This window comes from Salmo trutta, chromosome 22 (genome assembly GCF_901001165.1).
Source record: "Salmo trutta chromosome 22, fSalTru1.1, whole genome shotgun sequence".
Classification (NCBI taxonomy): Eukaryota; Metazoa; Chordata; class Actinopteri; order Salmoniformes; family Salmonidae; genus Salmo; species Salmo trutta.
Genome location: NC_042978.1, coordinates 17,356,272 through 17,382,073, shown reverse-complemented (window position 1 = coordinate 17,382,073; position 25,802 = coordinate 17,356,272). Strand labels below are relative to the sequence as shown.

General features: G+C 43.9%; 3 protein-coding genes and 1 non-coding gene across 11 annotated transcripts; 1 reads left to right on the top strand and 3 right to left on the bottom strand.

The window, feature by feature from the left end:
- Positions 1-613: 613 nt before the first annotated feature.
- On the bottom strand, positions 614-5,856 carry LOC115158244 (SWI/SNF-related matrix-associated actin-dependent regulator of chromatin subfamily E member 1-related). Of its 7 annotated transcripts, none has more exons than XM_029706952.1 (9): positions 5,554-5,856; positions 4,903-4,986; positions 4,425-4,628; positions 3,499-3,619; positions 3,282-3,337; positions 3,073-3,142; positions 2,760-2,975; positions 2,231-2,363; positions 614-899 (listed from the first exon to the last, which is right to left on the bottom strand). In XM_029706952.1, exons 2-9 carry the CDS (start codon positions 4,978-4,980, stop codon positions 887-889), a joined length of 891 nt encoding a protein of 296 aa, XP_029562812.1. In that variant the 5' UTR covers positions 4,981-4,986; positions 5,554-5,856; the 3' UTR covers positions 614-886. The 7 variants fall into 7 exon arrangements, with proteins under 7 accessions (XP_029562812.1, XP_029562810.1, XP_029562808.1 ...); XM_029706950.1 differs by having other exon boundaries at positions 4,425-4,652; positions 5,554-5,854; XM_029706948.1 differs by lacking the exon at positions 5,554-5,856 and adding an exon at positions 5,417-5,545 and having other exon boundaries at positions 2,191-2,363; positions 4,425-4,652.
- Positions 5,857-6,149: 293 nt separating this feature from the next.
- Positions 6,150-15,507, top strand: btbd2a (BTB (POZ) domain containing 2a). Of its 2 annotated transcripts, XM_029706944.1 has the most exons (10): positions 6,150-6,395; positions 6,991-7,562; positions 7,960-8,079; positions 8,348-8,504; positions 12,383-12,488; positions 12,600-12,797; positions 13,024-13,216; positions 13,500-13,587; positions 13,733-13,879; positions 14,032-14,193. In XM_029706944.1, exons 2-10 carry the CDS (start codon positions 7,021-7,023, stop codon positions 14,191-14,193), a joined length of 1,713 nt encoding a protein of 570 aa, XP_029562804.1. In that variant the 5' UTR covers positions 6,150-6,395; positions 6,991-7,020. The 2 variants fall into 2 exon arrangements, with proteins under 2 accessions (XP_029562804.1, XP_029562803.1); XM_029706943.1 differs by lacking the exon at positions 6,150-6,395 and having other exon boundaries at positions 6,964-7,562; positions 14,032-15,507.
- Positions 15,508-15,773: 266 nt separating this feature from the next.
- LOC115158241 (elongation factor 2) lies at positions 15,774-21,786 on the bottom strand. The gene is made up of 13 exons (XM_029706942.1): positions 21,640-21,786; positions 20,210-20,424; positions 19,923-20,104; positions 19,441-19,652; positions 19,045-19,223; positions 18,811-18,916; positions 18,324-18,576; positions 18,038-18,233; positions 17,488-17,854; positions 17,042-17,395; positions 16,656-16,838; positions 16,264-16,396; positions 15,774-16,120 (listed from the first exon to the last, which is right to left on the bottom strand). The coding sequence occupies exons 1-13, from the start codon at positions 21,640-21,642 to the stop codon at positions 15,927-15,929; spliced, it is 2,577 nt and encodes an 858-aa protein (XP_029562802.1). The 5' UTR covers positions 21,643-21,786; the 3' UTR covers positions 15,774-15,926.
- Positions 18,669-18,735, bottom strand: LOC115159032 (small nucleolar RNA SNORD37). Its single transcript, XR_003868827.1, has one exon. It is a non-coding gene; the product is annotated as a small nucleolar RNA SNORD37 (small nucleolar RNA).
- Positions 21,787-25,802: the final 4,016 nt, after the last annotated feature.

Sequence of the window (25,802 nt, the reverse complement as noted above, 5' to 3'; positions counted from 1 at the left end):
CAAGCAGGCTGTCATGTGCCTTTTACTGAGGAGTGGCTTCCGTCTGGCCACTCTACCATAAAGGCCTGATTGGTGGAGTGCTGCAGAGATCGTTGTCCTTCTGGAAGGTTCTCCCATCTCCACAAAGGAATTCTAGAGCTCTGTCAGAATGACCATTGGGTTCTTGGTCACCTCCCTGACCAAGGCCCTTCTTCCCTGATTGCTCAGTTTGGCCAGGCGGCCAGCTCTAGGAAGTGTTGGTGGTTCCAAACTTCTTCCATTTAAGAATGATGGGAGGACACTGTGTTCTTGGGGACCAATGCTGCAGACATTTTTGGTACCCTTCCCCAGATCTATTCCTCGACACAATCCTGTCACGGAGCTCTACAATTCCTTCGACCTCATGGCTTGGTTTTTGCTCTGACATGCACTGTCAACTGTGGGACCTTATATAGACAGGTGTGTGCCATTCCAAATCATGTCCAATCAATTAAATTTACCACAGGCGGACTCCAATCAAGTTGTAGAAACATTTAAATGGATGATCAGGAGAAACCGGAGCTCAATTTCAAGTCTCATAGCAAAGGGTCTGAATACTTATTTACATAAGGTACATTTTTTCATTTTTAATACATTTGCAAGAATTTCTAAAAACTCACCTTACAATTAGGGGGTATTGTGTGGGGATTGCTGAGGAATTATCTTTATTTAATCCATTTATATATTACTCTGTATACCACAGAGTAATGCTATATACACTGAGCCTTGTGTTTCATCGGTTTGTAATTTGTCTGTTACATCAGAAAGACATCCCATCTATCCCTTGACTACACTGAAGGGCACCGATTTGACCTGTTGTTATACCATCCGGGATCCACATCAAGTCAGAATGGGTGTGGAGGTCCCATCATAGCTTCTCACTGAAAATAAGGGAGAAGACTGTTAGAACAGTGTGAACATCCATAAACAACAAGGTTAAGTTGTACTGTACGCATGCAGATCTAGCAAGTGTTTGAATTTGACAACATTATATGAATGCTCAATGCACAAGACTGTAGGTAATGTACACTCAGAGGCATAAATATCATACCCCCAAGACATGCTAACCTCTCACCATTACGGGAGGTTAGCATGTCTTGGGGGTATGATATAAAATGCTAACCTCCTGTTATTTGTAATGGTGAGGTTAGCATGTCTTGGGGGTATGATCTTTGTGCCTCTAACTCATCATTATTCACAATTCATTCATGATTATCTGTAATCATGGTAGCATCCACATTAATGTAGAAGTGTTTCGAAACATGTTCTATTCTTATTTACAATAAAAGTGACTCCAAAAGGACCATACATTATTTATGATGAATTTCTATTGGGCACAACATAATCTGAAACACAACCAAAGAAAACATGCATCCAACAAGTTTGTAGAGTTTAGTGTTTCCCCTATATACAATTAGCAGTGGTGGGCCTAATTTTCAGGATGGTAAAACATTTTCAGTGTAAAATTAAACAAAGTTGAAATAAAATCATCATTGAGAACTAACAACTACAAGAATAGAAACTAGACAGTCAGGGATAATCTAACATTCCAAAAATGTCATGCCATGGGGCCCTCATTGATTTTGTTATAATGCTTGTGTCACTCAGATAACATAACACAGCTAAGCCATGGCAAAATGTGTAGAATTGCAGGAAATTAGCTTTAAAAAGGCAATTTCTTTTTCCAGCATCATGACAAAATGTGTACAATTGTATGGCAAAATGTGTAGAACGGCAGGAAATTAGCTTTAAAACAACATTTTAGGTCTACAGCCAAGAGGAGAGCCTCTAAAACTTTGCCACTGTTGCTGAACAAAAATCCTAGAGGAAACACTGGTGTCACAAGCTTGATGTAATCATTGAGTGCTAGGAATATGGTATCAAATACTACACGTTTGACTACTTTAATACATATAAAAGTGAATTTGTCCAAATACTTCAAAATGGGGATACCTTCAAAATCAGGGGACTAGGTATATCAAGTGCTTTCATTTCTAAACGGTAAAACAGATATGAAAATACCCTCAAATAAAAGGTGGCATTCTATACTGTCGCCTGATATGAAACATTTAATCTTGAATCCAAAATACTGGAGTATAGAGACAAATTAAACATTTCAGCTTCACTGTCAAATAAATACGTAGGAGTTTGTTCCCTGACATAACTCAATACCTTTACATCAAGGTGTTAGATCCTCTCACAGGTGTGTTACCTGTCCAGGTGAGAAAGGACATCACGAAGCTGAGTCAGCAAGGCACGGTGCTCATGAGGGTTGCTCTCCAGAGTACCACTCAGGCGACTCAGGTACGAGTCCAGGGTACCAAGAGAGGGGGTCTCACCTGTGCCTGCAAAGAAAACACAATCAACTAGGGTGGACTCCAATCAAGTTGTAGAAACATCTCAAGGATGATCAATGGAAACAGGATGCACCGGAGCTCAATTTCAAGTCTCATAGCAAAAGGTATGAATACTTATGTAAATAAAGATATGTTTTTATTTGTAATAAATTTGCTAACATTTCTTAAAAAAAAAACGTTTTGCTTTGTCATTATGGGGTATATTGTGTAGATTGATAAGGAAAATGGTTTATTTAATCCATTTTAGAATAAATGTGGAAAAGGGAAGGGGTCTGAATACTTTCTGAATGCACTAGAAGTAATTGCAGCCAAGTCATACAAAGAGATTAGGCTGAGTATCAGTGTCAGAGATGGATGGAAGGGCCTCTGTGATAAGATGCTGACCTGGCAGGGCCACGGTGGACAGACTGCTGACGAGGGTGTGTTTGATGGCCAGCAGGTGCCTGTGCAAGGCCTGAGTCCGGAGCTCATCCTGCCCCAGTTCAGCTTCCAGCCTCTCTTTGGCGCTGTACATGTCTGCTATGTGCTTCTGCAGCACGGCATTCTGCTCCTCAAACTCAACGTTGGCTTTGCGTAGACGCCGCAGCTCTGCTTCCCGGGCTGGGAGCAGAGAAACAATCATTAGTAAGGAAACGGTTAGTACTTTCTTCACTGAAACAGTGTTTGTCCCAGAGACCCTCCTCTGCCCTTCTCTTACCCTTGTTCTGGTCCAGGAACTCCTCTGTGAATATTGGAACATCAAATCTGTTGGACAGGTAGTCTGAACCCTAGAGGACATAGTTCAAAACAAATCAAACCTTTGACTTCCTGCTTTTGTTCTATGTGTTTTCTTAAAACCTTGTGTTCATTTGAGATAACACATTCAGAAACACAACATAAGCAAATAATGTAAGGCAAAGAGCGTACCTTCAGAGCAGCTGATCCAGAACTGTTGGCATTGATAATGACAGATGGAGACTCTTCTGGGGGAAAAAAAGAGAACATTATATACAATGCTCAAAGAAAACAAATGAACGAAAGACATAAAAAAGCAACAGTTTTTACCACCCTGTCAAATGGATGAAATAGGAGCTTTGTGTGTAACAACCCTCAATTAATAAGGTAGATGTGTCACAACTCTCACCTCTCTTGACCTTCTTGTCCTGGATCTTGGCACTGGTGATCTGATAGGCCTCACTCTGTTGGTATTCTCTCAGCTCCCGGGCATACTGCAGCTTCTCTCGCTCCGCCTCATCCAGGAAGCGCTGTCAGGTCAGCACACAAAAAAACTTCAGTCCACTCCAGATGTAACAGTATTACTTCTGTCCCTCTCCTTGCCCCAACCTGGACTTGAACCAGGCATCCTCTGCACACATCGACAAGTCACTCATGAAGAATCATTACAAGAGGGACAACTACTTCTAAGTCTCAGAGTGAGCAACATCATTGATTGAACGCTACTAGCGTGCACCGCTAACTTGCTAGCCAGTTCACATCAGTTACACTCGGCCCCCCTTTGACCTCCCTCCCCCGGCAGCAGCAACCCCAGCAGCTGGACAGAGCACAACTGAGTGACCCGGATCAACAGCATCAATGTAACCGACGTCATGTGCGCTACTCACAGTATATCTTCCTCCACATAACAGGCTCGAAACAGTTATGCTCGGCTTACAGACACACGCGACTGCCCGCCTTGACAACAGTTTGAGCTATACAAAAGGTACCAAATGGATAGCTCCATTGGAAACATTTCAAACTAGCTGTGGAATGAGCTTACAGTACATTCTTAACTCCATTAGACACACACAGAAGATATCTCAATACACTGCGATGGTAGCTTCCAATCCCAGGCTTCTCCTCAAGAAACATGATAGCCTGTAGTTTTTAAATGAGGCCTACCTGGGCTTATCAAACAGACCATAACCTGGCAAGCCTATACCTATTCATATATCTACAACTACGCATAAAATCTACTGAATGCACTGCCACTAAATACAAACCTGGGGCAAAATAATTAGTAATTGTTCATACATTCTACAACTACATTTCCCTAGCCAAGCCTGCAGGTACCTGTTTGTCATGAGGTGCTAAGCAGCTCCACTCTGCGCCCAACCTCTTGGTAATTTCTGGAAAGGGCAGGTCAGGGTACTTAGCACGGATCTGCTCTCGTCGTTCATTCAGAAAGCGCACATATCCAGTCACTGGTGCCTTGGGACCGTTGGGCAAAACCTTCTTTCTCTTCTTACCCTTTGGCCAACCCCTCTTCTTCACTGGCTGTACAGAAAGAGAACGGATATGCTATCCAGGATGAAAAGATAAAACGATAACCATGTCAAAGTGTGCATCAAGAGTCAGGAAACATAGCATAACATCATCATAACAATGCTCTTGTCCCATTTAAGCTAGATCAGTTTATAGAATGGTAGCAACATGTGGGAAAGGATTGGATAACCAAACAGTGGGTAGTCTGTGTATACACAGCCAGTAATTGTACAGAATTTACTGCTATTCATGTCAGTATGTACGGGGTCCTTTCCCCTTCTCTTGCCTCTTCGTGTGCTGCATCAGAGGACGGCATGCCTCTTGGTGGTGGTCCATCATTCTGCTCCTGCTTCACACCTCCCATGATGTCCTTATCCCAGTGAATTATACGCAAGTGGGATACATAGGATTAGAAAAACACTAGTACTTTAAACTCACTCATTGAGCTTGTCAGATGAAAATGGTTATGAGAGACAGGGACTATCACATATGTTTGTCATTATACATATATGCTAGCTAGTTAGCTAACGTTACAGGACACAGAGTAGCATGTACTCCTGACGGACAAAAAGCATGTAAAAGCGAAAACTGTCATCTGAAATCCTCTTTCCAGCTGTTCGGGCATGATCATGACACGTTTCTGATAAACTAACGTTAGTGTTCGCTCGGATAACGCGAGCTAATGTAACGTTAACTAGCTAGCTAAATAAATAGTTAGCTAGCTAATTTTGGCTAGCAAACGTCGATGGGACGGACAACGGGAAAACGGTCTGTACAGTAGGGGCTAGTAATACACTTACTGAACTAGACGTAAAATGCATCAGAGATGTGATTAAATATGCCAAAAGGAACATTTATCTGACAATAATACTAATTGTAATATAGCTACATTTTAATGTCATTCTCTAACTAGTCTATCTAATATTGTATTACTTACCCCAAAGGTGTTCTGTTATATTGACAAGACAGTCGAGTGACCGCTCTAACAATGGAAATACATGTCCTCAAAGATGGAAGGCAGGCGGGAGGAGGCGAAATCAGTTGGAACATTCTAGCCAATAAGAGGGCAGATACGCGTATGATCACCATGTGCAATCCCCTCAATCTGCGCAACTCCGATAAAAAGTCGTTTTTTCCCCAAAAGTTGCTGGAATGCCATGTTCGTTCACTTATATCAGTGCATTCGTAGCAAACTAACCATTGCTAAACTTCAATCCGATCAAATAAGCCTCACGTCGCAAATTAGCAATTACACTTTTTGTTGACCAAATTCGACACTCTCATTGACCTCCATACAAAAACTCCTCACTTCGTATGCTTATTTTCGTGGACAGATTTTGGGCGGAGTACACCGTCTTGCTTCACCTCTTCCTCTCTGCTTACCCCTTGGGCCAATGACTGTCTTGGGCCTTTCAATCTAACGACAGGAAGAGCGCCTTCTCATAGCTGATTGGCTGACACAATAACTAGGTAATTCTAACTTTGTAATGAGGTTTTAGATTGTTACTGTAACATTATTTTTTACACTTCAGTAAAGTGTATCAGATTGGTTCATATTTGCTGAGTGAATCATATTTCTGCTCTCATTTTGGCATGTGTTTTGATAATGTACTTGGTTCTAGTGATATTACAACAATACTATTCGGCCTATCCCTGGGAGATTGTTTTTCTTCGAGGCTAATCATAATCAGTTATAAGTAATTGGACATACGATCTCTGTGATTAGTTTTACTTTGTCCCAAATAAACATCAATAGCCTATCCCATCTCAATATATTGGGTAAGTAAAATCATGTATCCTATACTGTTTAGAACAGTAGGTCAAACGTGCACATTTGGAAACTTAGATATAGACAGTCTTTATGAAGAATGTAAGATTGATGGTATGTATTTGTAGAAGTTGAGAACAGGTAGGCTAACACAAAACATAGCTTAAAATGTCTGAATTCAGAAAGAAAATATATCGACTAGGCCTTATCAACGGAGAGGAGAATAATTTTAATTCAATTTGAACTGAATGCATATTTATCTGCTAGGTCTAAGTAACATTAATCATGTATGTAGAGCTACATTATTCCATATTTGCATATCAGTGCATCAAATAAGTCAGCCTGCAGTTTTGAATTAATCAATACTAGCTCCGTGGTTGGGGAATATAATAGCTCATCATAAGCTCATTGATGTTCATTTGTCTAATAAACCATAGCAAATTAATATGATGACACCATGATACATATGCAGCCTTTGGTATTATTGACTGCTATTGAGTGTCCAGACAAATTAGGCCACCTTCGTCCTCAGTCTCCAGCCTCATGTGAGGTTCACTCATTCCGCCTGTGTTTCTGGGTATGCGCTGTTGTGCTTGTTTATCTCAGCAGCAAACCCTGCAGTGTTCTCCATCCAAAATGGCTGCGGAGGAGGAGAGCAATAGCAGAGCTCCATGTCTCAATTTCTCCAGTCCCGGACCGCTGGGTAATGCTCAGTCGAGCAACAACGCCCATTCCTCGCCCGCTACAAACGAGGGGGCAGCGGGTGCAACTGGAGGGGCACCACGGACAGCGGGACACTCAAACCCTCAACCAGGCCCTGACCGTGGCGGTGGCACCGATGTCAGAGTAGAGAATTCCCCGAATAGGCAACACACTACGCCACAGTCAGCGGGTCAGAGTGCCACGGCTGCCCGGGCACCGACAGTCGCAGGAGGAGCGTCAGGAGCTGCGACAAACATGACAGCATCCTCCGTGGAGTCCCCGAACATTCCATCCTCACTTCCCAGTAGCCCTGCATCTGCGGCCGTATTGGTTTATCGGGAGCCAGTGTACAACTGGCAGGCCACAAAAAACACCGTGAAAGAAAGGTTTGCGTTTCTGTTCAACAACGAGGTGCTGAGTGACGTGCATTTTCTGGTGGGGAAGGGAATGGGAGTGCAGCGGATACCAGCGCACAGGTAAGCGATGCACGATTGTTAAAATATGCGTATTTCATATTTCCTTGTTTACAAATCATTAAATCTTTGCCTATTCATGCATATGTATTCGAAACACCACCAGTAGCCTACATAGCAGAATACATGACCCAATATAAATGTTCTGCAGTGCCGAGGATGACCGTTGTGCTATAGTGGGTGAGGTCGAGTGTAGGCTAGGCTTCGTCTGTTTGTAGTGATATATCCATGATATGCGCATGACCATTGTATGTTGGCAAATCATTGTAGAGGTTACGTACATCAATGCAACTCCTGGGCTAACGACTGACCAGGGAGGCTACAGTTATAAACACAATAAATTATCCAATACATTGATATATCCCTCCTAATAAACACGACCTCCTTTTTTTCTCTGCAGATTTGCCCTTGCAGTAGGAAGTGCAGTATTCGATGCCATGTTCAATGGCGGTATGGCCACCACCTCTACTGAGATCGAGCTGCCTGACGTGGAGCCGGCTGCATTCCTTGCCCTGCTCAAGTAAGATTATAGAGAAGACATGTCTGGCACACCCATTTGACTGTAAAGTAGCAACTACCCAGTTTAATCCTTTTGATGTCCTTAAGAATGAGACAATTTAGGGGGTTTGTTTGTGTCTTCAAGGTTAAATTCTAAATGTAGTGAAAATGCCTTTCTAAATTAACATACATAAAATAGTATTGGCATTTTAATGTATTCAGATTGATACTGTAACTACACTACGAGGTATGTATGGGTTGTCTGACTGTCCAAACTGTTGCAAATCCAGGTTCCTGTACTCAGATGAGGTGCAGATAGGACCTGAGACTGTGATGACCACACTGTACACAGCCAAGAAGTATGCAGTGCCGGCCCTAGAGGCCCACTGTGTGGAGTTCCTCAAGAAGAATCTACGTGCTGACAATGCCTTCATGCTGCTCACTCAGGTAGCTAGCTAGCTTGCTTGTAATGTATGGCCAAATCTCAAATGAATATCTCTATTTCCTTATACAGTAACATGGGAAATAGGTTGTCATTGAGCGATTCCATGCCAGCATGACCCAATAATATTTGTTGTGTATTAGATTGTTCAGGCATTTCTCACATAAACTTAATAGGGAGGAAGAATGTTTGATATGCTTTTTACATTTGTAACACGACCATTCTTTTTTTTAGAAAATCATGATGAAAGTGGCAATTTTAGGGAATTTTTGGACACTTACTCATTGCAGGGTTTGTCTTTGTTTGAACAATTTTGTACATTGTAGAATAATAGGGAAGACATCAAAACTATGGAATCATGTAGTAACCAAAAAAGTGTTTCAAAATATATTTTATATTTGAGAATTTTCAAAGTAGCCAACCTTTGCCTTTAAAAAAAAGTAATAATTATAGGGGTGGATCAGCTTAATATTGCGGAAAGATTGTTGCTTCCATCAATGTAATTGTCTGCATCATTTCCAATCACCCCCATATCTTTTTTTGGTAAATATATATATACATACACGTACATATACACATATATACATACCTATATAGATATACATACTTTTTTTTAGAATATACCTTTATTATTCCCTGCAAACCCTACCACCCTTCCCCCAATTGGAGTAAACTAATAAACAATAACACTTAGGCTTCTACCTTCAGTTTATACACCCAATACACATTTTACAGACACAATCTATTTTACAATAGTTATATTTTGTTTGTTTTTAGTCCTTCCTCTATTTCTGATGTCCATCCAGTTTGATTTCTATTTGTAACTGTACTATTTCACAACATTTCTGAACCTATATACATTTTACAGACCCCGTATGTTTTACATTGGTTCTCTGGCTGTTATTAGTCCCACCCTTCAGCTCCATTCAACCCCTCACAGCTATCTCTTAACACCATCCATTTTGGATTTCTATTTGCCATATATTTTTCAACTGCTGTGATGCTTCACAAAAGTACTGAATCTTTCTATTCTCATAGCTTCTACAGATTGTAAATTAAAGATAATTTTTTTTAGCTAAAATAATTATTATATTATTGATTGATTGACAATGGCTTTTCAAATCACCCAGTATTGCTATCTGCAGCGTTAGTTCTAGGCAAAAGTTGCAATTCTTCAGCCATTCCTGGACCTGTGACCAAAAACAAGCTACATATGAACAGTACCAAAACAAATGATCTGATGAGTCTGCCTCCTCACATCAAAATCTGCAGAGCTGGGAAGATTGTATCCCCCATATATATAACATTCTATTGGTTGCAAGAATTTTGTATAGTAATTTAAATAGAAAAATTTGAGGTTTTGCGTATCAATTCATAAACCATGTGGAATGGGTACATCGAAAATCTCTTCCCAACTATTTAGCAAGTTATATGGCACAGCTGTCAGTTTTTTTGTCCTTAAATGAAATTGGTATATGTTTTTATTTCACACTTTAAGGGCCGACAGCCAAGCTCCTTACTTTTCCCCCTTCTACTTGCCACTTCCATTTTTGTGGTAATGCTGCAATTAGTTGGTTGTAATTTTGGGTAGAGCAGACATTTCCATATGTCTGTGTTAGTTGCATGTGTGACAACTCCACCAGTCCTATTTATGATATCATTCACTAAAATTATACCTTTTTAAAAAATTTATTCGAAAAATGTTTTTTTTTATGTCAATTAGTATATTTGAGTTTAACCATAATATTTGTTGTATTATTTGTTCTGTCTTTTCAGGTGGATTAAACTGAAATTGCAACCAACTTTCTAAGGCTTGTTTAAAAAATAACTATTTTGGAGATTATTTCCTTTTCAAAAGTGAAAGTGAGCAGTTGTAATCTGAATAAAGGGGAAAAGACCATTCTTGAACATGGGGTGAGACATTCCTACCAATTTACTAGAGAACCAGTTTGGATTTAAGTATAACTTTTGTATGACTGATGCCTTTAGTGAGAGGTCTAATGCTTTAATCATTTCTGCTCTCCAAATTCTGTGCTGGCCCCCCGTGGGAATCGAACCCACAACCCTGGTGTTGCAAACACCATGCTCTACCAACTGAGCTACATATATTCGTTATATAAATAGGCCCTTTTAATTTTGTCTGGCTTGCCATTCCAAATAAAATTGAAGATTTTTTGTTCATATAATTTAAAAAGCAGGTCAATAGGTGTAGGCAAAACCATGAGCAAATAGGTAAACTGTGATATGACTAAAGAGTTATTCAGGGTGATTTTTTTTTCCCACAAATAGGCATCTATTTTTCTTTCCATGGTAGCAAGATCTTATCTATTTTTGCTAACTTTCTATAAAAATGTATTGGAGTTAGACTGTTTCTTTCTTTTGGGATTTGTATATCGAGCCACCCTTTACCTTGACATTTTTGCACACTCTTGGCATTCTCTCAACCAGCTTCATGAGGTAGTCACCTGGAATGCATTTCAATTAACAGGTGTGCCTTGTTAAAAGTTAATTTGTGGAATTTCTTTCCTTCTTAAGCCAATCTGTTGTGTTGTGACAAGGTAGGGGTGGTATACAGAATATAGCCCTATTTGGTGAAAGACCAAGTCCATATTATGGCAAGAACAGCTCAAATAAGCAAAGAGAAATGACAGTCCATCATTACTTTAAGACAGGAAGGTCAGTCTATCGGGCAAATTTCAAGAACTTTGAACGTTTCTTCAAGTGCAGTCACAAAAATCATCAAACGCTATGATGAAACTGGCTCTCATGAGAACTGCCATAGGAATGGAAGACCCAGAGCTACCTCTGCTGCCGAGGATAAGTTCAATAGAGTTACCAGCCTCAGAAATTGCAGCACAAATAAATGCTTCACAGAGTTCAAGTAACAGACACATCTCAACATCAACTGTTCAGAGGAGACTGAGTGAATCAGGCCTTCATGGTCGAATTGCTGCAAAGAAACCACTACTAAAGGACACCAATAAGATAAAGAAACTCGCTTTGGCCAAGAAACACAAGCAATGGACATTAGACCGGTGGAAATCTTAACTTTGGTCTGATGAGTCCAAATTTGAGACTTTTGGTTCCAACCGCCTTGTCTTTGTGAGATGCAGAGTAGGTGAACGGATGATCTCCGCATGTCTGGTTCCCACCGTGAAGCATGGACATGGTGCGGGGGTGCTTTGCTGGTGACACTGATTTATTTAGAATTCAAGGCACACTTAACCAGCATGGCTACCACAGAATTCTGCAGCGATACGCCATCCCATCTGGTTTGCGCTTAGTGGGACGATCATTTGTTTTTCAACAGGACAATGACCAAACACACCTCCAGACTGTGTAAGGGATATTTTACCAAAAAGGAGAGTGATGGAGTGCTGCATCAGATGATCTGGCCTCCACAATCCCCCGACCTCAACCCATGAGTTGGACCGCAGAGTGAAGGAAAAGCAGCCAACAAGTGCTCAGCATATATGGGAACCCCTTCAAGATTGTTGGAAAAGCATTCCAGGTGAAGCTTGAATGAGAACCCTTGAATGAGTAGGTGTCCAACCTTTTGACTGGTTCTGTACATGTCCCCTGTAAGACCCAATGATCAGTGAACCTTAAATGATACAGACAACACCTTGGTGTCATTATACTGCTAATATAGTGTGCTCTAAAATATGGAGGTATGCTTTCATGGAATTGCCCCATAGGCTAGGATGTGATATAGGGTGTCATTGGAAATGCAGACGATGTAATAACATGGTTATTACAAATGATAAGACTGAAAACCCAGTATTTCTAGCTTGTCGCTAGGTATGGATATTAGAATAGAGAAAACGGTTGATCACAGTATGATCGCTGCCAGCTTTTTGCTAACACTGGTTGTTTGTTTCAGGCGCGGCTCTTTGACGAACCTCAGCTGGCCAGCCTCTGTCTGGAGAACATCGACAAGAACACTGTGGATGCACTCGCTGCCGAGGGCTTCACTGATATTGATCTAGGTAAAGTTAATTATGCTCTCTCTCTCTCACAAAATAAGGAAAGGGGCATAGGGGATTGTCTTCAGACAAAGGACACGTTCTGAGCATGATGTGAGATCTTGTCTCCTGTAGACACGCTGGTGGCGGTGCTGGAGAGGGACACACTGGGGGTGCGGGAGGTACGTCTGTTTGGAGCTGCGGTGCGCTGGGCGGAGGCAGAGACCCAGAGGCAGCAGTACCAGCCCACTCCGGAGAACAAACGCAAAGTGCTGGGCAAAGCCCTGGTCCTTATCCGCTTCCCTCTCATGACCATCGAGGAATTTGCTGCAGGTAGCTCACACCACGGTGGTTTTGTCTTACGTCCTGACACCATCTGTCTATTGACAACCAAGTTACACGCTATGAAAGGCACTAAACATTCAGTAGCAACATACTTGGCAAACAGACCCAGCAGAGACAAGCTAAACCGAACCGTGAAATTTAGTCACTTTTCCATATTGGGATTTGAGTATTTTGTGTGTATGTACGTATATATGCCTGTGTTTCTACTTGATAGGTCCAGCCCAGTCTGGTATTCTTAGTGACCAGGAGGTGGTGAGCCTGTTCCTTCACTTCACGGTGAACCCCAAGCCTCACGTGGAGTTCATCGACCGACCTCGCTGCTGCCTGCGGGGGAAGGAGTGCAGCATCACACGCTTCGGACAGGTGGAGAGCCGCTGGGGCTACAGCGGAACCAGTGACTGCATCCGGTTAGTACACACACACTAATGACTACATACAGACAGTGGCTGACTTGGGCAGGAGCTCACCGGAGCTGAGTACCGGCACCTCAAATGTTCTACTGTTTGAGCTCCTGTTCCTCTTGTTAGAATATTAGCTCAAAAGTATTGTGGAGCTCCTGCACCTAAATAAAAACAGTACCAACACCCAAATTGAGTACCGGCCCCTATTACAGACCAAGTCGAGCACTGCATACAAAGTATCTCAATTCAGTAAAGGTTTACCTTCTATATCCTTTTCTGCCTCTGCTAGGTTTTCAGTGAATCGGAGGATATTTGTGGTTGGATTTGGCCTCTATGGTTCGATACATGGTCCTACAGACTACCAAGTCAATATACAGGTAAAGAGGAATAACACATACCAGCTAGTGGGTGCTGCGTAGAAAACATCCTTGGGTAGTTCATGTTACTGTAGAAAATTTGTTATGATTTACCTGGTTATATAAAGGTAAAAGTGAAGACTGACCATTGGTCTCCCTCTTCAAGGTCATTCACACAGACAGCAACACTGTCCTGGGTCAGAACGACACAGGATTCAGCTGCGACGGTTCCTCCAACACATTCCGGGTCATGTTTAAGGAACCAGTGGAGATCCTGCCCAGTGTCAACTACATCGCGTGTGCCACCCTCAAGGTACAGCAGAAGACAATTTCATCTACCACCAACATTTACATAACTTTCTTTTTTTTATACAAAAAATGCTGTACATTATAACCGCTCAGTTTTGAAGTACATATTGAATACAATAAGCATACAGCTACACCACAATTATCCATGTCTTTCAGGGACCAGACTCGCACTATGGCACCAAAGGAATGCGTAAAGTGACCCACGAAGCCCCTGCCACCGGCACCAAGACCTGCTTCACCTTCTGCTATGCTGCAGGAAACAACAACGGCACTTCAGTAGAGGACGGACAGATCCCCGAGGTCATCTTCTACACATAATGAATCTCCTCTGACCTCCCAACCAAGGACTGGGTCCCAAATGACACCTTATTGCCCATATAGTGCAAAGTAATACTTCAGGCAATAATACAGCTCCTCTATTCCTCATTAGTCTTTACTACTACTACACTTCATCAAAGGGTTGTCATCTAAAGCTGGTTACACAGGCAGACTAATTCAATATTTTTTTCCACTAATTGGTCTTTTGACCAATCAGATCTTTGAAAAATATTGACGATTGTTCAAAAGAGCAATTAGTGGAAAATATCTGAATTGTGTAAGCTGACATGGTAAATCTAACCAGGACCTGGTTGTTAAACTTCTGATATTCATGTTGGATCTTTGTGCATACAGTATTGAATGGGTAATTGTTTTGGAAGTGGACTTTAGTTCAGTGTTTCCACCAATAAGCACTTTTGTAGCCCTGGATAAGCACACCTGATTCAACTTGTCAACTAATCAAGCCCTGAGTTAAGGTGAAGGTTTTTGTCCAGGATACTCAAGGACGAGTTGGGAAACGCTGCTTTAGTGGTTAAATGTCCACCTTTCCAGTCTAGACTGATGTGGACTTTTCTCTGAAGCAAATGAGCATGTCTTCTAAATAATGTATCTGTCAGATAATTACCAGGTGAGAAATCTGAAGAAAAAAAGTCTACCCGTACCTCAATGAAAGATAAATCCCCAAATGGTCGCTTGGTTTAATCTTCCAATGGCTGTGTAGAATTGTGAATGAAAGCGCAGAAATTGAATTCCTTATAGTTGCACTGATGCACTTTGACAGGAAACTGACAGTTAAACCCTGCCTGCAAGTTTACTATATAAAATTGAGTAATCCCTGAAATAAATTGTTGAAATTCAATACATTTCAGGAACCGTTGGCCTACCTGGTGAATCAAACATGTTACTTTACCAGTCTAGTGGATGAAAATGAACAATTGATGTATGGCTGATTTAAGGTATGGTGAATTGAAATTCAAAAGTTGAGTTTACCACTGCATTAGTTTGCTTAGACCTGTAAATATTCAAGTGTCTTGTTTTGGATGCCAATCTGAACAGCCAGTGGAGCCATTGTGCCAGGAAGGCATGTTTGCTTTCTCATTTTTCATGCAAGTTCAAGAGAAATGTGTACATACTCAATTGCATGCTTGCGAAATGCAACATAAATTGGTTAACCTTTCTTGTCTAGGTATACCGCCTGTGTGGCAGGAGGCAATTGCCTGAGGTGCCATAAAATGGCACCAAACAATGCAATCTCAAATTAAAAACATGAGTCTGGCTAATGTACATTGTAAATAAAATGTTCAGATTAAACAAGTCTGTCACAATATAATGGGTTTGCCAAAGCATGCAAGTTAAGGATGTCAGGTCCACCAACAGGCTTTAAAGATGGCCAAAGCTGTGTTAAGCACGTTCAGAACCACTTCAATCTGAAATGAGGGACAGGGCATGCTGTATGAACAAAGCCCAATAAAATAAGCAAACTAGTATATGAAACAATATTGGTCCAGCTGTCCACTGGATTGTTACAGGTCAGGACAAACTTCCCCCACCGTTTCCCAATGAAGGCCCAACCACAATAGTTTTTATTTCCCATTTTTAATTTAGTTTATGGTTTACAATTCATAAATTCTTGACAAGGTCTTGACTTTCCTTTTGGCAAATGTTAGTGCTCATGGTGATCTGTACAGTACTGTCCCTCAGTATTGGAGGGGGGGGAATGAGAGGGAAGCCTTTTATAATTTGTCCAGGTAGTTGTCCAATGCAGGAATGCCCTCCTTGAGCCCCTTACGTTTACGGGTGTCAGCCACAATCTGGGAGATTTTGGTGGTAGAGTCCTGGGGATCTCCCTGGAGGATCTGCCAGTGGTCAAACACACACTGGGGGAAGGCCTGGCCACCGGTGTTGGAACGCAGGTCAGCTGTGAAACCTGGAGAAAGACCACAGGTATTAGCATATGAGGTTTTACACATACAGAAGGGCTGCAGACTTACTACAACAGGGAATCATATAGCCCTGGTAAATGCATATGGGAAGAAGGGCAAAGTGGACAGCAGTTGGCGAGTCCCTCACCGAAAGACTCGTTGACAGGTAGGTAAGCCTTGACGATGAACATGGGGGTCCCCATGACCTGGGACTCCTCGAACACGTGACCGCGCTTCCTGTTCAACACACCGTAGATGCCTCCTACCACCTGCTCAGGACACTGCAGGGAGAAACGAGGTTAACATTAAACTATGGTTAACGCCTACCGGATGCATGCAAAAGCTTTGCAGTTCAGGGTTCTAGAATTTTCTAGTCAACTTCCATTTGCTTCTAGTTGCAAGCTCGTTTGTACATTCAGGTCTCAGATATTGTGGTTTATGGGTTTATCCATCACTTGTTCAGCGTGGTGCATGATTTCTCATCATAGACCTAGTCCTTATTGAAAGCAAACATTCAGACATTGTGAATTGTAAGCCTACCTGAATCTCCACCAGGTAGACAGGCTCCATGAGTCTTGGCTGGGCTGTAAGCTGGCAGGCGTACAGCACTCTGCGGGCTGTGGGAATGATCTGACCACCACCACGGTGGATAGCATCTGTGTGGAGGGTCACGTCATGGACGTCAAAGCGGACAGCACGCATGTTCTCTTCACACAGGGCACCCTGGAAACAAAAGTCATATTTAAGGTATTGAATCAAGTACTTTAGGTTGCTTGACAAATCAACATCCTCACATTGAAAACTACCCTTGGTGTTTTCCCCAACACAATATAAAGCTGCATCTTTGAAAGTTGGTATGCTGGTTTAAAGTCACCGACAAATTCTGCCTAAGAGCAGGAAAAACTACATCCATAAATCTTGCTCACCTCCTTGACGGCCCACTGGAAGCCGGCCACCACGCTGTCCTTGATCTCGTTCAGGTACTGGACTCCCTTGGTCACGTCCATCAGCAGGTTGGGGCCGGTACCGTCGGGGCCGAAGCACCAGATCTTACGGGCCTCAGACACATCCCATTCGTACTTGTCGGCCAGGAAACGGGCACGGATCTTCAGCTCCTGTCTGGCGCTGACGTCGCCCTTCTCGATGTCCTCAGCCAGGCCGTCAGGGAAGGGACGGGCCTTCATGTACAGACGGTTGTGTTTGTTTGGGGACTTGGATAGGCACATCTGGTCAGACTCCTCAGACACAGTCTCCCTGTAGGAAACCACCGGGTCTGATTTCTGTGGGGGAGAGGGGTGTTTATTAAATACTGCCTGTACCGTGACACCATTGTAGAAGGGATCATGTAAAGAGGCATGGAGGACTAGTGTACCTTCAGTGGAATGCAGGCATGGTCCTCCTCCAAATCCTTCAGACAGATCTCCAGATGCAGCTCTCCGGCTCCAGCGATGATGTGCTCTCCAGACTCCTCGATGATACACTGCACCATGGGGTCAGACTTGGCCAGACGCTTCAGCCCCTCCACCAGCTTGGGCAGGTCAGCAGGGTTCTTGGCCTCGACAGCCACTCTCACCACAGGGCTGACGCTGAACTTCATCACCCTCATGTTATGGGCCTGCTCAAAGGTAGTGATGGTACCGGTCTTCACCAGGTACTGGTCCACTCCAACCAGACCAACAATGTTCCCGCATGGCACGTCCTCGATAGGCTCAATGTAACGTCCCATCATCAGAATGGTCCTAATGAGGAACGGGCAAGTCAGTCAACAGATCAATACTGGGTAAGAGTTTATGCAGCATCTACGATGTTAGTCTAGAATGCGCCTTGGGCTCACTGCATGGTCACATGACACATGTCCTTTATAGATTGCGCAAGACAAACAAAGTATGGTCATTTGAAGTGCTGCTTTTGAGTGTACCAACCTCTGAATTGGTTTGAGGTAGAGGTCTTCCTTCTTTCCAGGGGTGAAGTTTGGTCCCATAATGCGCACCTTCTGGCCAGAGGACACGCAGCCGGAGAAGACACGGCCAAAGGCGTAGAAGCGTCCCTTGTCGGTGGTGGGCACCATCTTGGAGATGTACATCATCAAAGGTGCCTTGGGGTCACAGTTCTTGATACCTAAGATGAAACAGTTGGGTTAACAGACCGGTACACAGTACCCTCCATGTTTCCAGATGAAGGAAAGGAGACCCGAGGCAGTAGTCTTACCCATGGCAGCTTCATCGTCACCAGGTCCTTCATAAAGCAGCTCACAGCGGTACTTCTGGGCGGTGACGGGGGAGGGCAGGTGGATGGTGATCATCTGGAGCAGGGCCTCTCCGGCTGGCAGCCAGCGACGCATCACAGCCTTCAGCAGGGGCTTGCCCTCCTTCTCCTTGTCCTCATTGTCCAGCTTGATGTCCAGCTTCTCAATCAGCTTGGCCGTCTCCTCTTTCTTGAAGTTCATGATGGCATCGAACACCTATAACAGAAACAGCAGTAAAACTTAATGGGTGGACAACAAAATAGAGATGCAATCATATGGGGAGAGGTAACTATAGCCTTCACCATGCATGTCAGACTGAAGCTTATCGTCACTGGACAATCAGGTCAAAGTGAAGAATGTTTATATGTCATCACTCATACGCATAAAGCTCTAAACGGCTTTCCTGGCCAGATAGATACTGAACATTGAGAAAGTCATGTCCCCACTCACCTTGAAGATGGGGTCCAGCACGAGCTGAGAAAACGTACGCGGGAGCTTCTTGCCATCAGGTCCGGTGGCTGACTTGCTGAACTTGCCAGTGGCAGGGTCAAAAAACCTGAAGGGGAAGAAAGTCTCACCATTTAACCACACTGCAAACTTGCCACATACCAGGTAATCTTAATCAGTAGCCAGTTCTGGAAAATGTGGCAGCTGATTACAAGGTGGACAGTAAGTGGTCCTCACCTTTCACCCCACAGCTTCTTCATCATGTCCTCCACCTTCTTGCAGCGCTCTGCTGGTCCTAGTTGGGCATCACCCTTGGCAGCAAACTTCATCACGTACATCTCAGCAAACTGCTTCAGGGTGAAGGCCCATCCGTGAAGTCCGGACCCAAAGCCAACAGTTCCAATGACTGGGTCAATCTGTGACAACAGTCATTAGTTTGACAGCGCTTTTGTTCACTACTTGGGGCAGGGTTGATACCAAGCAGCTAGTATTCCATTTACAGAGAAATGCTTTCAATATTCATGTAAACTGCAGTTGCCATTGGGTGCAAAACAGAACTGGCGTAATGACAATTCACAACTGATATTAAACCATTTCTGGCAATGCATTACACAGCCAAAAGTAGTATCTTACCATGATGGCGCCCATGGGACCACTCTCATCCTCTCCGTAGGTGGCGATGATGACGTTCACATTCTCCACGATGCGCTGGAAGGTCTGGAACAGATCTTCTGGCTCCAGCTGCAGCTCCAGCAGGGCCCGGTCCATCTTGTTCATCATCAGCACAGGCTTGATACGCTCAGCAATGGCCTGCCTGAGCACAGTCTCGGTCTGCACACACACACCTGGGCAGGGAAGGACAAGAGCAGATAATGAGTTCGGAAAATGTTGAAAACAAATGGATTGGTTTGTTTGGTTGACTGGCTCCAACTCCTTTTTGTAATATACCTCATAATCACGGAACCTAGCATCAATATGACATCCTGTATGACAGATGTCTGAAAATAAAGAAATACTTGTTCACAAATTATAGAACACGCCATATGTTTTTTCTATTACAGAAATTAAAGCATAATCGTGTCAGACATAAGTAGGGCACTAGTCCGCTTTCTTACCTGACACGCAGTCCACAACGACCAGGGCCCCGTCAGTGACACGGAGAGCGGCTGTGACCTCAGAGGAGAAGTCAACGTGACCTGGAGAGTCAATCAGGTTGATGAGAAACCCAACGCCATCTTTGCACTGCTTGATGAAGGCCATGTCGTTCTCCGAGAGCTCGTAGTACATTGAGATGGCGCTGCAGGGAAGGAAATTGCGCTTTTAGTCTACAATACACTCAGGCCACTCTCCTACCTCTGGGCAGTCAGGGAAACTGTGCACAAGTACGCTAGTGGACACTCACGTTGATTTGATGGTAATGCAGCGCTCCTGCTCGTCTTTTCGTGTGTCGGTGAAGCGGGTCTCTCCAGCGCGGGATCCTGCGATGATACCAGCCTTCGACACCAGCGAGTCTGTCAGGGTGGACTTACCATGGTCGACGTGCGCAATCACAGACATGTTACGGATGTTGGACTTCTTGTCCATGATGGCACGGATTTGGTCTACGGTAAAGTTCACCTATGGGAAGATGGTTTATTAGTCTAGTCTCCCTTGTCCTTCCACATTGTGAAAAGGTATAAGTTCCAAATATTGAGTATTCTAACCAGCCTAGACAGTTCCACTGTACTTTTTTCTCTCCCTTCCACATGGCCACAAGGACATCAAACTCTTCTAGATTTGGGAATTTAAGGTATTATACTGTAACAATGTAGCTAGGGGGTAATAACAAATGCATAATTGCTGATTCTCGTTATGGACTGTGGAATGCACAATGCAGTACCATTATGGCAGATGTGAGGCACTGAAAGGTGATGCAATTGAATTGCCAATGCGGACCTGGCAGGGAAACAATCATGAGCATGCTCGCCCGTTAGCCGACAGGACTTCATTAGCTGGCGTCATGCTTTAGTATTACAATGCCAGGCAATCAAAAACTGCCAAACTGAGGTAAATCGTGGTGCATATAGGATGGCATTGAGCCCACGATGGGACATGTGACTAGAACGCTATGCAACCTGACAAAGTACTTAACTGCATTGAGGCCTAACCTAGCTAACAGAAATATATAAACGTCAACTAGCTAACTACACCTGCCATTTATTAGCACAAAGTAGGTAGTGCACTAACTAGATAACGTTAAAATATCAGCTGTTCCTTTACTGCAAACAGCAGACTTAAATTCGATCGCAACCATTATGGTCAAGACAAGCGCTTAGACAGCGCAGTCTGGCTGAATAGGCCACGTGTACAGCTAGTTACGCCCGCCGGTCAACATAAGTTGTTAGTGACCGGCTAACGTTAACACCGACAGCGTTTACGTCGCTGGATAAGGGACACAACTTTAACGTAACTAAAAGAAAGGACAATTCGACGTGGCCAATATTGCAATGTAAGCAACATGACAATCTACCGCCAAGAGAACAATACGAGACTGGCCGGCATGGCATCGACATGTAATTAGTACCTAACTGGAAGGGCATGACAGGTACAGGTGGTCTCTTTGACATGGGGATTACAATTTGTGTTTCGGCACTGCTGTGCGGGAAGAGGTTTGTTCACATTTTTAAAAAAACATTAAAAAAAAAAAAAAAATGGATGCCATTTTGTTCCAAACCCAAGTCACCGCATACTATCATCCTAGTTTCAACAATCTATATACTTAAAAGTTATATACTGAAGAAGCAGATACCACGATTACACTATTCCCCAAAATATACTAACTAGCTAACTCACCATTTTGACGGATGGTTGTGGATTCGCTTTGTGGAAACGAAGACACACGATATGACACTGCCCACCTCACGAGGGCATAGGCAGGGAAGAGACTGGGTTACGTCAACAGGAACGGTTTTATACTGCTGGCGTGCTTCGTGACGACGTACGGTGACACGCTCTGTACAGCGAGGTATTTTGGCTTTTTGAGACAACTTCTCTGCTTAACATTTGTAGCTAGCATTTGACGCCTACAAGCTTTGACGAAATATTTATACTGCTACGAAATTAGGCCGAATCAACATCCAGAAATCAAACAAAGAGTAATCGCTTGTGCGCCACACCTAGGTGCAAAAATAGACCGCTGACTGTGGTACACATCCGCTTTTCTTCTTCGATGAGGTTTGACGGTGGTTGGCATCCAATAAATGTTGCATTACCGCCATCTACTAGACTGAAGTATAAAACTCCCATATACTTTGCTTGAAAACACTCACTAACAAATAAAATAAATAAAACACCTCCATACTCTATTTTTATCTATTTACATTTATTTAGTCCTACTTCAGGCCAACAGCCTGAAAGAACAGGACACCACCACCCATAAGCTTGACACCTGTAACAGCGTAATGTATTCGGCATAAAAGCTTGTACAGGATAACTTATAGATCCTAACATCACTTTGTTGGGCAAGACTCAACATCAAAACAATGACTCTTCTGTTTCACCACTCTCATCACCCTGTCTGCGTCGCACCAAACGACAAGCATCACAAACACCGGGAATCTTCTCCTTCAGTTGGTCAACTTTCACATTTACCCCTACCCCAGTAATTACTCCTTTCAATGGCGCCCTTTTCTTGAGAGCAAAACAATTCACATCTCTTGCGCCTGCTCCCTCTGACTAGCAGAAACACAAACAATTATCACAAGACCACTTCTGGTTACCTTCACCGATTCCACAGCACCCTACTCTGTTTTCACCCACCATGAAACCACAAATGGGTCAGCCACAGACTCATCTTCATCCTGACCCTCATTGCAAGCCTCGGGCTCCGAGAACTTCACCACACCTACCAGCTCCGATATTTCACCCACATTCACTTCCATTTCTCCTCCTGTCTTCAACTCACACTGCTTACACTTTCTACCATTGTTCTTTAACAAACCATCTCCCTTTTTCCCACCATTTTTAACCAACTCAAGCTCACCCTCTTCTTCCCTCTCTCCCTCTTAGACCTCCTCTGCCTCTCTTTTTCCCTCCATTCCTCCTCCGTATTCCTAATATATGTCTCCTTATGATAATACTGCACTTCTCCTGACATACATTTTGTTCTTGCCTTCTCAAGGGACGGCATTTAACCAGTTGCCACAATCTCTGTACAATCAGCATGATCCCCTCGGGATGTAGTGCTCAACAGTGCATCCCACTTGTAAAGCAGCTGCTTCGTCTTGATGTTCTCTATCTGGGGTCCTTGGGACGTTCCGGATGTCCACGTCCGCTCTTACCCGACCTGACCTGACTTGGTAGGTCAGATATTATGTTCTTATTTTTCTTCTTTAAAGTTTTATGACCGACTACACCTATTGGTGTATTGCCGCCACCTACTGTACGGTGTATTGAAACAAAAAATATTCCATTGTGGGAAGGGGGGGCAACATAATACACAATACGAAAATCAAACAACCATCCCACTCCTTCAGTCACATTCAAATCAAATTATACATTTACATTTACATTTAAGTCATTTAGCAGACGCTCTTATCCAGAGCGACTTACAAATTGGTGCATTCACCTTATGATATCCAGTGGAACAACCACTTTACAATAGTGCATCTAAATCTTTTAAGGGGGGGGGGGGGTTAGAAGGATTACTTTATCCTATCCCAGGTATTCCTTAAAGAGGTGGGGTTTCAGGTGTCTCCGGAAGGTGGTGATTGACTCCGCTGTCCTGGCGTCGTGAGGGAGCTTGTTCCACCATTGGGGTGCCAGAGCAGCGAACAGTTTTGACTGGGCTGAGCGGGAACTGTGCTTCCTCAGAGGTAGGGAGGCGAGCAGGCCAGAGGTGGATGAACGCAGTGCCCTTGTTTGGGTGTAGGGCCTGATCAGAGCCTGAAGGTACGGAGGTGCCGTTCCCCTCACAGCTCCGTAGGCAAGCACCATGGACTTGTAGCGGATGCGAGCTTCAACTGGAAGCCAGTGGAGAGAGCGGAGGAGCGGGGTGACGTGAGAGAACTTGGGAAGGTTGAACACCAGACGGGCTGCGGCGTTCTGGATGAGTTGTAGGGGTTTAATGGCACAGGCAGGGAGCCCAGCCAACAGCGAGTTGCAGTAATCCAGACGGGAGATGACAAGTGCCAGGACTAGGACCTGCGCCGCTTCCTGTGTGAGGCAGGGTCGTACTCTGCGAATGTTGTAGAGCATGAACCTTCAGGATCGGGTCACCGCCTTGATGTTAGTGGAGAACGACAGGGTGTTGTCCAGGGTCACGCCAAGATTCTTAGCACTCTGGGAGGAGGACACAAGGGAGTTGTCAACCGTGATGGCGAGATCATGGAACGGCCAGTCCTTCCCCGGGAGGAAGAGCAGCTCCGTCTTGCCGAGGTTCAGCTTGAGGTGGTGATCCGTCATCCACACTGATATGTCTGCCAGACATGCAGAGATGCGATTCGCCACCTGGTTATCAGAAGGGGGAAAGGAGAAGATTAATTGTGTGTCGTCTGCATAGCAATGATAGGAGAGACCATGTGAGGATATGACAGAGCCAAGTAACTTGGTGTATAGTGAGAATAGGAGAGGGCCTAGAACAGAGCCCTGGGGGACACCAGTGGTGAGAGCACGTGGTGCGGAGACAGATTCTTGCCACGCCACCTGGTAGGAGCGACCTGTCAGGTAGGACGCAATCCAAGCTCTGGTGCCTGTGAGGAGGGAGCATTTATCGACAGGATTCCTTGTAATGCAAAAAAATCCCTGAGTCCCCAAAAACACTCAGCCGCACTCACAATAATGCCTATTTTCTCCTATTTCCTCTCCGTTTGCGTTGATAACCAAAGTAATAAACGCTACAAAGTCCACCTTCTTGACATGCAACATGTCAGGATCCCACTGTTGACAATGAATATAATTTTTTCTCTACCCCTACTCCCTTTACTTCTTCAACTTCACACCTTTCTTCCACTCTTCTCAACGCCTCTGGCTTATTCTTGCCACCTCTGTCTCCTTCACCCTAACAGGACACTTCAGAAATTCAGCTGCATGTTCACCACCACAATTGCAGCTCAGCTGGCATATAATACCCCTCCCATCTAAATACACTTGACACTTGACACGTGACCAAATCATTTACATTTATCACACTGTATGGGTTTGGGCACAAAGGCTCTCCCAGGGAATCTCATGTAACCCAAATACACGTGAGAAGGAAGAGACTCTTCATCAAAAAAACAATAGAATGGATGCAGGGGGCTTCCTTTGCATTTGCTTCTAGCGCCACTCCAAAGATAACACCCTTGATAGGCGCCCTGCTTCGAAGATCCACATGACACATTCCATTCTGACATCGTCTTGAGACACAGAGCACGCACCTTCTGTTCCATAGAAACACACAAAAAAATCCAAATAAGCTCACTTCTTGTTATTCTCTACGATGCCACCTCATCCAACACATCCACAATTTGAATAGAGACTTCAAACAGATCTCCCACGTAACAACATCGATCGAAAACCCTTACGATTTTGTAGTGGATTCAGTGTATCCACTCAAATTCGCATACCATAGTCTACAGCTCAGTGTTCAACACCATAGTCCCCTCCAAACTCATTACCAAGCTGGGGACCCTGGGACTGAACTCCTCGCTCTATAACTGGACTTCCTAACGGGACTGCCCCAGGTGGTGAGGGTAGGCAACAACACCTCCGCCACGCTGACCCTCAATAGGGGGGCCCCTCAATGGTGTGGGCTTAGTCCCCTCTTGTACTCCCTATTCACCCACAACTGCGTGATCACGCACAACTCCAACACCATCATCAAGTTTGTTGACAACATGAAGGTGGTAGGCCTGATCACCGACGGCGATGAGACAGCCTACAGGGAGGAGGTCAGAGACTTGACAGTGTGGTGCCATGACAACAACCTCTCCTTCAACATCAGTAAGACCAAGGAGCTGATCATGGACGACAGGAGA